Raw genomic sequence first — 15240 nt, 5'->3', positions numbered from 1 at the left:
AAAATTGCCCACTTACTCCACTAAGAGTTTTTTACTCCCATTTACCCAATCTAACATCTATTGATAATATTGCCCTCATTTTAATTAATAACTACTCCTCTCTCTCTCTCTCTCTCTCTCTCTCTCTCTCTCTCTCTCTCTCTCTCTCTCTCTCTCTCTCTCCATCCACAGCACGACTCTCTCTCATCTCATTCATGGCGAAATTGAATCGCTTCGTCAGAACCAGTCTCGCCGGTGGACACAGCATGAAGAACCCGAACACGTGGCCGTCGCCATTAGCCTCAATCTTGGATTGGCAGTGTGCTGGCTCAGTGCCCATCGTCGCAGAGACCAGAGACCACGGCGGAGTTGAGGTCCTGAGTCGCGGGAACGGGATCCGAATTAGTGGAGGATTGGGAGTAATGCTGGAGAGGCAGCCGGAGTTCGAATTAAAGTCCGGGTCTGGTCCGAGATCAAGTTCGTTTCTGAGAGGTGAGACGGTGGAGGTGGAAAATGAAGACGAGGGTCGCAGCCCAGTTCTCCAACCCAAGCCGGTCGCATCTTCCGCCCCCCAATCTGGTCACTACCTCCAAACCGCCGCCAAGGAAGCACCGGCGAAAAAATGAGCAGGCCTCACACTCCGGTGGGTGCCCAGAGCACTTTTTTTTTTTTTTTTTTGGTATACTGTGAGCTCTGAGATTGGGGAAGGAAAAAAAAGTGAACGTGTACAATTGAACATATAAATTGATCAATTGTTTCTGTAGTGTATTCATTTTGGTTTTGAGAGTTTATGCAATTCACTTGAGGGCAATAATATGATATTGGAGGGTAATAATATGATTATTGGGGGTAATAATATGATTATTAGGAGGCAATAATCTGATTATTGAGAGGCAATAATATGATTATTGGGAGGCAATAAAAAGAGTATTGGGAGGCAATAATATGATTATTGGGAGGCAATAATATGATTATTGGGGAGTAATAATATGGTTACTGGGTATTATTAGGGGGGCAATAAATTCATACGTCGGAATCCAGTCACCAGTCCGATAGCCGGATTCTGGATTCCCGTGACCGGTCGCCGGACTCCGCGGTCGGCACTGGTCACGGGAGTCTGGCAAGGTCTCTGATGACTTGTCTCTCTAAGTGACAAAGAAGGAGAGGGCAAAATTGTCCCAAAAATAAATAAAAAGGAATAAAAAAATACTTCATTGGGTATTAGGGAAATGATCTCTTAGAGTGTTTGGGCAAGTGGGCAATCTCTTAGAGTGTTTAGGTAAGTGGGGTTAATTAACCCCAAAATTGGGTAAATGATCATTTTCCCTTCTATAGGAAAAGAAAAGAAAAGAAAAATAATTGATAATGATTTATTCTTTAAGAGTCATCTCAACCGTTAATTGTTATTAAATTTAATGGACAAGATTTGGAGTATAATCCTAACTATAATTTAGGTTGCCACGGATCCGCCCCCGTTCTATAAAGGAAAAAGAAAAACTATAGTACATAGAGATTGAGGGCTTGCTTAAGTGTATGGTTAGCAACTTTCTAGGCTTTACAACTTTTCTATATATAAGCTCTAGGAGCTCTATTGACATAACAATTAGAAGTTGGCAAAAGCCTGAAAAACGGGTTTGGTATGAATTTTTTAGGGAAAATGATTATTTACCCAAATTTTGGGGTCAATTAACCCCACTTACCCAAACACTCTAAGAGATTGACTATTTAAACAACAAGTTACAATTTTTTTGCCCTAATACCCAATTAAGTATTTTTATTATTTTTATTTATTTTTGAGACAATTTTGCCCTCACTCTCTTTGTCACTTAGAGAGAGAATCCAATCGCCAGTAGCCGGAATCCGGACACCGGCTACCAAAATCAGGCTCTGATCGTCAGAATTCGGGCACCGGATGCCGGATTCCGGTCACCGGTCGCTGGAAACCTCACCGGATATCTCTAAAGAGGTCGTCGGAGATCTCATAAATCACCGGAGATATTATTGCCCCCAATAAAAAGTTTATTGTCCCCCAATAAAATGTTTATTGACCCCTAATAAAATATTTATTGCTCCCCAATAAAATGTTTATTGACCCCCTAAGCTCGATTAGTAATTTTTTTTATTAGACATCTTTGAGTTTTTCCCTTCTTCTTCATTTTTTTTTTCTCTTTTTCTTCTTCAATTTCTCACTCTCATAGTGCTCTTGCTCTTCTTCTTACTCTGCACCGTCCCTATCACCTACATCATTTCTCTAAAGCTCGCCGCCCCTACCACCCAAGCCTACCGCTACCATGCCGCCGGCTGGTTCGCGAGTGCACTAAGTGGGACCATCTCAGCCATCGCTTCCTCATCTCCTTCATGGACACAGGCATCAGCTAAATTCATGTCCCCAAAAATCACAGCCCCAGCGCTGTTCTTCAAATCCATCCATCATTCACGATTCCTAGTCTACGCTGACAGACATTCTTCCTCTTCCAAAAGTCATCTTCTCCCTTTTTTAGTGATGATGACATGGACTCTGTGCTCTCCTCTCTCTCATTCTCTGAATTGAACCATTGAATGCTTGATTGATGTTCTTGTTTCCTTCTCTCTGATTTCAATGTTGAGCTCTTCTCCTCTCTCTCTCTCTCTCTCTCTCTCTCTCTCTCTCTCTCTCTCTCTCTCTCTCTCTCTCTCTCTCTCTCTCTCTCTCTCTGCTTCATTTATCGATCGATAGATGGGAAAGAGGTCAAGGCGCAGATTAGGGAAAACGGTCGGCCAAGAACGGTTCAAGTGTTTTTTTTAGGGAAAATGTCCATTTACCCAAATTTAAGCTACACTAACCAAACATATAAAATTACCCACTTACCCAACAAATTATATATTTTTTACCCTAACACCCAATTAAGTATTTTTTATTATTTTTTGTTTATTTTTGAGACAATTTTTCCCTCCTTCTCTTTGTCACTTAGAGAGAGTTGTCATCGAAGACTTCACGGGACTCTGATCACCGGTCATCGGATTCCGGTCAATGGCCGTCGGATTCCGGTCACCAGTCGACGGACTCCGGTCATCGGTAGAAAGAAACCTAGCTAGAGGTCGCCGGATATCTCATATATAGGTCACTGGAGAATATTATTGCCCCCAATAACATATTTATTGCACCCCAATAAAAAGTTTATTGCCCCCAATAACATGTTTATGTTTATTGCCCCCCAATAAAAAGTTTATTACTTCCCAATAGAAAGTGTATTGCCCCCCAATAAAATATTTATTGCCTCCTAATAAAAAAAAATATTGAGAAAGAAAACTCTTTGACACCCAGCAATTATCTCCAAAAGATCAAAACCCAAATATAATTGCATTATATTTACAACAAGACTTACCCAGAAACTACTTATTACGTTTCACATGAACTCACAAAACACATATATAATTCACCAAAACCCACACATTTATTTTCAGTCTCTGAGAGCAAGCAAGCTAGAGAAAGGAAGAGCACAAACACACAGAATTTCTTCATTTCTTGTTTCATGCCCATAGAGATGCTTTCTAGTTTCATAACCATATTGAGAGATGCTGCTGAGTTGATAAGCTAAACAACTCCCTTAGAATCCTCTCTGGTACATCGGTGCCAAATTGCACCAAATCAACACAATTAATACAAATGGGAATCATACAAAGCAGGACCAAGTCAACTCAAAGCCAAAATCTTTGAATATAAAATTGCAAAAATTGTTATAGAAACTGTACCATTCGACATGGAGAGGCTCAGACAAAAGAAAAAGACATGGAGAGGCTTTCCGTCAAAAAAAAAAAATGCAGAGGCTCAAAAACATAATGAAATTAAGATCTTCACTGTCAAAGCCAACCTCCAACACCTAGATTTCCAAATTGCAGACCCTAAAACGGAGACACCAGCACCAAAACAAAAACCTAACTCACACTGCAATTCAGTTCCCACGTGAAATTGGATTTGCCGGAAAATAGATTTTCGGCGGTAGAGGCGGTTGTGAGCAAGGAGGCTTCCGACAAAGTGAAGAGAGAGAGAGACTTGCGCTTGCCAGAACACCTCGCCAGAGACTAGTCGCGGCCGTCGAAATCGGCGTCGACTCTTCGAAGACGAGGATGAGGCCTTCATCCTACTCCTGCTGCTTCGTCTCATGTTTCGCGGTGAAATTCGGGTTAGGAGATGAATGAGGGTTGTGATGGTGGTGGTAGGTGGCCGTTGACATCGGCGCCGGCGACTCCCAGAGAGAGAGAGAGAGAGAAGAGTCTGAGATAGAGATCGATGAGTTTGTAGTTTATTAATTTGATTGATGGCAAAACTGGCATTTGATGCTTAAATTGGGTAAATGAGAGTAAGTGGGACTGTGGGAGTATATTGACTCAAATTTGGGCATTGAGTAAAGATCTCTTTTTTTTAATAGGCTTATTTGGACCCTAAAATTTCGGTTCGGGTTCGGGCTTAGAAAATTTTGAACAAAGATGAGCCTGTACCTGGCTCTAATAACAAAGAAAATAAAGTTCGATATCAAAAAATGAAACTTTAAGAGCGCTTCAGATCAATCATATCCAATTCTAGACGCAAATAGAGTAGAGTGGTTCTTTCACAAGTCAACATTCCTTATCGTTTCTAAGAAAGAACTGCTGGTGTGGATACTAGAATAGGGCTAAAATTTGGAAACCTCAGCACTAAACCTCAATCCACATACCAAAGATTATCTAGAACCTTCTAGTGAGCGATCCCTTTTTTTAGTTTTTTTTAAGGGTATGGCATTAGACCAACTTTTTGATCATATACAATCATATATGTGTGTGGTGTGTGTGTGTGTGTCTATATATATATCCGCACTTGAGCAAAAAGGTACAGATTTCCATATTTGACCCATTTTTCGATCATATTTTCACATCTTAACCGTTCAGTTTTTAGGTCCTAATGTATAGATCATCTCTACAAAATTTCAGCCAAATTGATGATCGTTAAGGCATTCAAAACTGCAATTCACGCGAACGAACCGAATCTGTCGAACCTGAACCGTTTGTGTTTATAATGGTAAATTGCAGTTTTGAATGCCTTAATGATCATCAATTTGGATGAAAATTTGTAGAGATGATCTATACAGTAGGACCTAAAAACTGAACGGTTAAGATGTGAAAATATGATCGAAAAGTGGGTAAAAACTGGAAATCCGTACCTAAGAAAAACTGCGGACGTCCGCAGTGGAGAAGCTAAAGGACTATATAGTAATGACTTCTCTAGTCCTTTACTAGAGAATATATATATATATATATATATATATATATATATATATATATATATTTCCTAGTAAAGGACTTCTCTAGTAAGGACTTTTGCACTTGTGAACACTCTCACTTTTAAAACAAGACTTCATGATCCGAATCACCCATCATATAGATACCTCTTTAAATATGACTTCTACAATCATAAACTATTTAGTTGTTGGATTACAAGTTTTATCATTTCAGCACTATTTGATACTCTATATTTGTCTTTAATGTTTCACTATTTTGGATGACCAAATGGTTACCAACATGCATGGCTTATTTTTTGCAAAACTACTTATCAAAAAAGTATCTAAAAGATGAACAATTCAAATTGTTAAAATACATTGTGTGATTAAGAAATTGTGGAGAAGGTAAATTTATGTATCTGTTATGAATTCTTCCACATCTACCTTGCTGATCAAGATATACGTATACAATCATATAGATAAGGGAAACTAATAAAAATTGTGCCTCATTTTTATTTTTATTTTTATTGGACAAAATACTGTTTACTCCCTATACTTATAGGGTCTCAATGTTTCAGTTCCTGACGTTTCAATTTCACTTAGATACTCCCTAAACTCTCTAATTTCACATAAAAGATCCTTGCCATCAATTCTCTTTCAAAAGCTCCGTTATTTTGCTGACGTGGCATCCCTTTCACTCCAAAATGTCTATTTTACCCTCACATACTCTCTTTTTTTTCCTCTCTTCCTTTTTTTGTTTTTTCTTTTCACCTCTTCTTCTTCCAACTCTCTTTCCTCATTCTCTTTATCTCTCCCTTCCTTCTGCCTCCAAAGAAGAAGAAGCCGCAGTAGCAGCCCAAGAGGCGGAGCTGCAAACCCCAACCGGCCTCATCAAGCCAGAAGCCTCAGCCTAATTCAAAAAACTAACCTCCTCCATCTGACATTCTGATAAACTCGAGTTAGATAGAGATACAAATTATACATAAACACCACAGCAGCTTAGTGCATAAGTAATAATCTCTTTGATGCAAATCATCTTCACTGTTGAAGTCTGCACAAGTCATCATACATAAATGCTGCATGTTCTTCTTCTCCTTTTCTTGAAACACACTGCAATTTTTCAAAGCAATTGTTAAAGATCCAAGCCTGCCGCAATTTCCAAAATGTCGTCGCTACTCGCCAAACCACGCTCCCAATCCCAGCAGCATCTTGCTTTGTTCTCTTTGATGGTGCTCTATTCAAATTTCAAATTGAGGAAGAAAGGGAGCTGGAAGGTGAACATATTTGGGTTGGGTGTACTCCAATTTGGTTTGGAATCGTCGTATGGAAAGGGGTGGTGGTGCTTGCTGGCATGACGGGGATGATGGATGGATGGTGGGACGGCCAACACTTGCTTGGGTTTGTAGTGAAGATGAGGACGGAGACGAGAAAGAGGGGAAGAAGAAGAGGTTAAAAGGAAAGAAAGAGAAAAAAAATAAAAAGAAAAAAAAGAGACCGACCTCTCCCCAACCCGTTTTGTAACGACGGGATATCCAACAATTTCTCTGTCTTCCGGCCACAGATGGACGCCAGACCGGTATGGTCGACTAGTCTCGGCGATACAATGCGTATCCCTGTAATCTCAACTCCGAAATACTGGTGATTGCGGCAGGAGGGAGCCCAAAAAGTTTCTGGATTCGCCGGCTGGTTTTCTGATTCCTGCCAAATCGAGGTGTCGCACCTATATCAGAGTCTTCCTCTCGACCTCGTCGATCTATCCATGGTGCTTATTTGTTCAAATGATGATCCAAGTGAGAGAATCGAAAAGGGGGAAGCTTTTGGGTTTTTACGGCAAGTTTCCTTGCTTTTCCCGCGGCTCCGGCCATGAACAGCGACGAACAGAACATCATACTCCATCGCCTCATCAAGCTCTACATACTGATACTCTTGGTTTTCACTTTCAGTTGGGTTTGCAAGAATTGAGGTTTTGGGGTTTTTGAGGTTATTACGGGTTCATTGTTGGCAGTAGCGATTTTGAAGATCTTTGATTAGTTTTTTATTACAGATAAACCTTATAGCATGATTCTGATTGTTGGTTATGTTTGAATTCAAAGTTGGAGAACTCAGATGATCTCTGTACGCAATAGTTGATGAAAGCAGGACAATACTATTGATGTAGTTTGTGTGGTTTTGATCTTATTTCTAAAGCTTGAATGATGAAAAAAAAAAAAGTAGGTGAGGGTATAATAGTCATTTCAGTGTGAAAGGAATGCCACGTCAGCAAGATAACAAAATTTTTGAAGGAGAATTGACGGCAGGGACCTTTTGTGTGAAATTAGAGAGTTTAGAGAGTATTTAGGTGAAATTGAAACGTTAGGGACTGAAACGTCGAAACCCTATAAGTATAGGGAGTATACAATATTTTGTCCTATTTTTTTTCTTCAAACCAAAAATGATTGAGATGTCAGTTTTGTACAAAAGTAGCACTTTTTAGAGGCGAAAATTTGAGCTCCAGAGCCGTCTCAAAAGTTTTGGAGGCCCTGTGCGAGATGGAAAATATGGCTCTCTTTACACGATTATACATGAATATATCATTGAAAATTTTTGTTATGTACAAACAAATATAAATACAAAATTAATTACTTTGGTTTTTTTTTTTTGGCATGGAGGCATAGAAAGGGGCCAAGAAAAAAAAGCAAATCACCTGCAATGAGGAAAAGGTGCCCAAAAGAACAATAAAAAGGGGCCCAAAAAAAGAAATAAAAAGCAAATCACCTGCAATGAGAATCGAACTGGTACTACTAAGTTGGAAAAACAGCTAATTGCCAACTGAACTACAAAACTTTCAAATAATGAAGGCCCTTTCATAAATTATATAGATGTACAAAGAAATATACATAGGGCCCCAAAATTTGGGGGTTTTGTTCCATCACACACTTTGCACAGCCTCTAAGCTGGCTCTGTTGAGATCCTTATTGATCGGAGAAATGTTGCAAAATTATCAGAAGCAGTAGTGTGACTTTCATAAGCTGTCCATCAATGGTGAAGGAGCTTTAAGGTGCATAAACTTTGATTTCCCTCATTTCCTCTACTTTTTTCTAATAACACCAAATCCTATCCATATAATAATTAAATTGGTGTAAAAAAAAAACTAATTACTTTTGATATTTTAACCCTCCACTCAAAAACGACGTACGAAAAGTTCGACTAAATTGGTGTGAAAAACAACTGATTGGTGTTTCTATTGCTTGGCATCCCTAAGATCTTCCCCTGCATATGGAAACGAACCAAAGTTGGTAAAGGACCAAGGGGACCATCATAGGTGGTTATATCAGTTATGCAATTGCAGTATGGGAAATTAATGCATGTACAGATCCATAGATGATGTACATTTATATAGAGTCCATCAAACTGTCTCTTAAACTGAATTTTGTATATTTCTTAATTAATTTGATTCTCTATAATACAAATCTTGCAGAGAATTACAGCATACAGATGATGATCGTACAAAGTGTCCTTGTTATTATTAGGAATAGCCCAACACTAACAGGAACACGAAAGAAAGAGGGAGTGGAAAAATAGAAAACTGAAACAAAACCAATGCTTCAATTCTAGAGTCCCATGATTACAGTACATAGATACAATAGATAATTAGCTGCTCGTTTTAGAGGTTTCTCATCTTAACTAAGCTTTTGCTTCTGCTGGTCTTTTGGCCTTGCTTGCAATGAGCTGCTCATAGAGGTCTCTGATCTTCAATCCAACGATGGTTTGGAAGAGACCAGTCCCGTTGTTGCTCCCGGGGAAATCGGAATGCTTCAACATCTGTTGCGTGACTTCTCCGTAGAACTTGGTGGAGATGTTGCTTAGATGGCTTTCTACATAGATCAGCTCATCTAATCTGTCAAACTGTCCATCCATCTCCAACACTGACACCTATCGTAACATGAACAAAATTAGTACAAGTAACATTGGTTATGTTGAGTAGGTCTTAATCTTCTGATAATATTTTTTGTGTTGGATCTTGCGCTTATATCTGCAATTAGATTTTCATAAAGCTTAACCTTTAAATCCTAAGTGACGTACGTTGTTTTAGACATCAGCACAATTAAGATTGGTACATGAATGATTATCATGAATATGGAGACCGAATGTATATGTACCTCATGGCCATAGTAAGTGTCAGGGCCATAGGTGAATTTGATTCCAGGGTAAGAGCAAGTAAGCTTCCTTCCGCATGGTATCCATGAGATGGTAGAGCCCTCATCAAACAAGTAGACTGGGTTGAAGAACTTGACTCCCTCCTTCATTATCAACCTCACTCTCAAAACCTTGCCCTCATTGTCTCCTGGAATGAGTTCGGTTGGCAACACTTCAATGACTGCATCAGCATACTGCTTTTGTGGATCTACAAATCATGAACAGCAACAAAAATATGAGCTTAAGAACTAATTGCATGGTTTGTTGTTTAATTACTAACTAATCAAGGCATTAAGCAAGAAGGGGAAAACAAAAGTCTACCAATATAAGCGTCAAAATCGGGCTTTCGGGCTTCGATACTGGCTTTGATGCTCTCGAGACTGTGTCCACGCTCGGCCATGTCCCTCTGTAGTTGTTGACATGGTTAGATCATGACTGAAATTCAACATAATTATTAATTATGATCAAAGTGGTTAAGTGGTTATTTCATTACCTGAATTTTCCATGCAAACTTAACCTCATTGCTGATGTCCAAGTAGATACTGAAGTCCAAGAGGTCCCTGACTCGCTGGTCGTACCTACATTGGGAAATTAGTTGTAAACAATTAGCCTCCACAACCATTACATCGTTACATAATCTAACCCCAGTTTGACAGAAATTGACGCCACAAAGAAGTTGATAATATAAAATATTGATACGACAGTTTTTAGAAATGAATATTGCGACGTCATTGCATGAACCAATTTAATTATGATACTGAAGTGGACCAACAGTATTTATTTATTCTCTTAAAAAAGTTATTAATTGCTTCTATATTTTCACCGATTACTTCACATAGTCACAATTATAGAAAAGGGTTACAGAGTTGGACTCAAAAATAACCAATTATTTGTAATAAAGAAGAAAATAATTTTTATTTTCAAAAAACTACTAGCTAGAATGACTTAAGAGATAAAAAAATAAAATTTGTGGTCTGTAATGTAATAATAAAATGACAAGGATACCCAGAAGACAACGAAACAACTCTAGTCTCAGCTTCAGAAAACAAAAAAATCTATGGAGTCTTCTCTTCGAGAAAAGAAAGGGGTAAAAAATCCAAGAACAATTCCAGGATTTCATGAACAGATGTACGATGGAGAGAATTTCATCAACAGGTGTGTGGTCTTCTGTACATGTGCGCTTGCAAAATGTGCCCGCGTGACAGAGACAGAGTAACTATATAATGACGAAAAATGACTTCAAATCTAGTCATACTCTCCTGAATTCATTTATCAAATTTATTCACCAAATAGTGATGTGTGTTCAATATAAATGGGATTTACCGTATATTTTGATCGGATAAGTATTCTACAAAAACACTGACACATCATTTATCGAACAAATTTAGCGAGCCCAGCATTAATGAACGTAAGAAAAAACAATTAAAGCCGGACTTACATTGGGTGCAAGCCTTCAATGACAAGGATCTTTGGGGGCTTGATAAGCTCTGGAGGGTCCAAGAGTCCACTAACATGGTTGTAAATGGGTTTATCAACAGCCTTGCCATCCTTCATAGCCTTTACTTGCTCATACATGAGGTCAAAGTCGTTGGCTCTTGGGTCAAGAGCAGTGACTCCCTTCTCCTTCCTTCCAGTCCTATCAAGTGAGTGGTAATCATCCAAGCATATCACAGTGGTGGTGTCACTTATCAAAGTGTTGGAGTCTGGGTTGCCTCCCTTTGGTGGCTCTGCTGCTCCTCCAAACACACTTGTCAACCTCCTCATGAATGTGCTCTTCCCGCAACCGGAGTCGGCGGCGAGGCCAATCACCACAGTCTCCTGGCCACCCGCGGCGCAAGCTATCAGACCTACGCATGGGGTGGATCTCTTGCTACTCCTCTTGGTGTAGAACACTACTTGTTGTCTTTGGCAGAATCCCAAGTGGGATTTTGAGGGGGTGGAGATTGATGAGCATGTTGGGTTGAACTGAGTACTTGTGTGGACTGCACAAATGGCCATTTTGTGGGTTGGTTTCTACTCTCTTTCTCTCTGATCTCTAATGGAAACCAGAGAGATTTAATGGAGGGAGGGAGGGAGGGAGGGAGGTGATGGTTTTTTTTGGTTAGATGGTTTTGGGAAGAGGACACATATATGAAATGGGGTTGATTTCAAAAGAGGGAGGAAAGTTTATTTGGAACACAAATAAGAGGCTATAACAGGTTGAGGTCGATGACATGAGGCAGTTTGGAAAGGAAAGAAGGTGATGATGCTAAGGCTGATGTGTACTCTCTTCTTTGTTTGATATTGCGGTTTCTGTGACTACCCCTAGTTTTGGGCAAGTTTGGAGGTAAGCTGGTGTTGTGGGCAGTGGGTAGGATGGTCATTTACAAGTCCCCATTTCCACTAGCAATAGTGCAATACATATATTATCATTTTCAAAGTGGATATTTTTTAATATAGATTTTAGGGAAAGGATGGAATTTTTGATGAGGTGAGTGTGTGTGATGAAGTGAATTGTGATAAACAGAGGTATGGAGAGAAGCTTGGTGGTTATTTGTTGGGATTTGGATATTTGATGTGCCACTTGGCATGATGGTGGTGGCTGGTTGAGGATTAGGGGTGAAGGGTGAGGAATGGAAGAGATATGGAGATAGAGTTTATGCCATACAATTCATTTTGGAGTGTGCTTGTTTGCATGTATAGCTTTCCTCACTAATCTGACCCAAAAGAGACAAAATTAGTAAAAAAAAAAGTCATTAGTAGAACATCCCTTCACGACAAAGATGAAAGAAAAGTTCACATATTTCCAAATAGAAAAAAAAACTTCAAGAAATTCTAGGGTTTCGTTTTTGTTACTAGGTATAGGTTAAGAGACATTTTAACTATAAATCAAAACCACAAATGATGTGGAGAGCCGTGGCATTAGCATCAAACATAATTTTCCATAAGGAAAATGATTTGTGGCCTCAATGAGGCCTAAGATTTATGGCCTCAATATTAGGTGTCATGCTATGTCACCTACACACATCACCTATTTGTCAAATCATGTCATGTAATTCTTGAGAAAAATACCATTTTAGCCTTCCAAAATCTAATTAATGACTCTAAGTTATTTTGATTTTTTTTCTAAAAGAAAAAATTATTTTGTCTTTTTTTTTTTTCTTTTCATTACACTCATGCTTAGATTTAAATAACAATGTCAAAAATAGAAAAAATTTCATGTAATTCAATCAATAGATTTGCACATACATTTGATCAATAGATTTGCATAACACATGTATATGAGTTCAACCTTTGTTGCGTTTCTGTAAATTTTGAAAATATAATGTGAAAAATACATAGTTATATCATTATATATGTTCTTATGTTCATTCTTTTCTCTTTATGTAGCTAGGGTTTAAACGTTATATTTTAGTTTATTATTTTCTGTTTGTTTATTTTCCTTATATTTAGATTGTAGATGATAATTAATGAATGCTACTAACATGAAATTTTTTTTCTTACCTCTTAATTTAGACATATGTATTTTCCAAATTCAATTTATTAATGCTATTTTTTTGGATGAAATTAATCAATAAAGTTATTGCCAATTTCTTGACACCTAATTCAATATATTTATGCTATTTGGAAAGAAAAATTATAGGAAAGAATTTAAATAAATGAAGAAAAATATTGGTTAAAGAATTTGTAGACATATCTCTTAAATTAATACATAATTAATAGCTGATTTTTTTTTTCGTCACCTAATTAAATTCATTAATATAAATGATTCACCCCTAACATCTAAAAGGAAATATAAAAGGGTAAAGTTGGTGTTGCAATAGTATTATGTGGCAAGATATATTATGTGAAATTGAAAATAAAATTAGTATTTGCTTACATGGCATGACACCTAGGATTTGAGGTCATAAATCTTAAGCCTCATTGAGGCCCTATATCATTGCCCTTTTGCATAATTACTAATTTAATATCGGATAATATAATATTTTTGTTGCGCTGATATAATTATACTCAATTAATAATTCATCTCACGATCTGACATAATTACATGTAACTAATTATTCATCTGAGAATAGATAAATCATGCTATCATTCCAAGCGAAGATTTTAAAAACACAAAAATGGTTTTGACAAGAAACTTGTCGTAGAATCGAATATTCTATACTAATAAGCACATCAATTTATTATAAATCCAAAAGAACGCAGTCAAATACAATTGTTTGTCATATGAATTGACCGTGCATGGATGTGTCTATTTGTTACAAAAGCATAAGCACCACTTATACAGGGATTTAAATAATAAATGCAAATTGACCAAACTACTTAGTTAAAGTATTCTGATTCAACTTGCGTTTATAATATTGAGAATGGAATGAATTGAGGCCCGAGGGGAGCACGCTGTTTTAGCCGTTGGGGAATTTTAAGAGGTAATTCCAACAGGCACAAGGTTTTCCTCTAATAAAGAGAGAAGCGCGCACTGTTACAAGAGCCATCACCGAAAGTATGGCTATGTTTGGTATGGCTGTTCTTTGAGAAAAAGCTGGCTTCTGCTTATTTCTGAGAATAAGTAGCTGAAAAGCAAAGTAACTGAGTGTTTGGTAAACTGGCTTTTTATAAGTGCTGTCAGTGGCAAAAGCAGTGACAAAGTGTTTGGTAAACTCAAACTGGCTTGTGCTTTTTATTTGTGGAATGACCAAATTGGACATGAGAGATTATTTTGCCTTGATTGTTTGGTAATACAATGTTGTTCAAGTGCTTTTGTTATTATTTTTAATCTTTATTATGTCCTTATTAATTTTTATCAACTTTCAATTTTTATAAATCATGGTGACCCCTTTCAAAAAAAAATAATAATAAATCATGGTGACCATATAATTAATATTAGACAATTTTAAAAGTAACTTATACAAATATATTAGTAACATTAAATAACAATTGATTTCTGGTTCACATCAAATAACCACAAAAAATATCATAATATATTTATTAAATGTTCACGTTATTACGTGCACTCATCAAACTTAAGAGTAATGTTATTTCTTATTGTTTCCCTTTCTTGTGCACCATGACCATGATATTCTTCTTTTACATCATCATCAATCTCTATTCCACCACTTGACCCATCATCTTCTCTTTCTTCACTGCGGATAAAATGTTCACTTTCAGCCTTTAGAACATCAATTGAATGTCACAACTCCTTCACTTTAGCATCATCACTAGAAAGTAAGGACCGCACCCAGAAACAAATGATCAGTAAATATCCACAAATAATATGATAACTAATTAAAACAATAACTAATTAAGTTGCATTGAGCTATCTAGTTAAAGGTTGTCATGTTAAGAAACGCATCATCAATTTCTTATTTGTATCCATTTTAACTTGATTCACATCTAGCTTTAAAGCATGATTTGAAAAGAAACACCTTTTATTGATTAAATCATAAAGCATGACACAAAGAGTAAAACAATAAAACTACAAAATGCAGAGAGCTAACAAACACAAAACCTCAACTGCCACCAAACCAGCCTAATCAATCTAGATGAACAAACTCATCTACGGATCGAAGAGATGTTTTTATATTCAACACAAAATGCTGGTAGAAATGTTTTCCTATTACATGCCGATCACGGCTTCTGAGATGATAGTATTCCTTCGCTTTAATTTTCTATTCAACACAAAATGTTGGTAGAAATGTTTTTATATTCCAATTAGCTGTAGCATCGAGATGGGATGCGCGAGATGTGGCGGCGACTGGATGGGTTCTGTGAGAGGGAGATCGAGCATGATGCGTTCTATGATTAGAGGGAGAGCGAGAGACTGATATCGAGGGTTTGATGGCAGATGACTGTAATTGCTTCAGCCAACGGAGGG

General features: G+C 37.6%; 1 protein-coding gene across 1 annotated transcript; it reads right to left on the bottom strand.

Moving 5' to 3' along the window:
• Positions 1 to 8604: 8604 nt before the first annotated feature.
• LOC112179079 (phosphoribulokinase, chloroplastic) lies at positions 8605 to 11563 on the bottom strand. The gene is made up of 5 exons (XM_024317397.2): positions 10828 to 11563; positions 9883 to 9967; positions 9711 to 9795; positions 9353 to 9597; positions 8605 to 9125 (listed from the first exon to the last, which is right to left on the bottom strand). Exons 1-5 carry the CDS (start codon positions 11385 to 11387, stop codon positions 8877 to 8879), a joined length of 1224 nt encoding a protein of 407 aa, XP_024173165.1. The 5' UTR covers positions 11388 to 11563; the 3' UTR covers positions 8605 to 8876.
• Positions 11564 to 15240: the final 3677 nt, after the last annotated feature.

This window comes from Rosa chinensis, chromosome 7 (genome assembly GCF_002994745.2).
Source record: "Rosa chinensis cultivar Old Blush chromosome 7, RchiOBHm-V2, whole genome shotgun sequence".
Lineage (NCBI taxonomy): Eukaryota > Viridiplantae > Streptophyta > Magnoliopsida > Rosales > Rosaceae > Rosa > Rosa chinensis.
The sequence above is the reverse complement of the archived record's forward strand: the minus strand, read 5'-3'. Positions and strand labels throughout refer to the sequence as shown.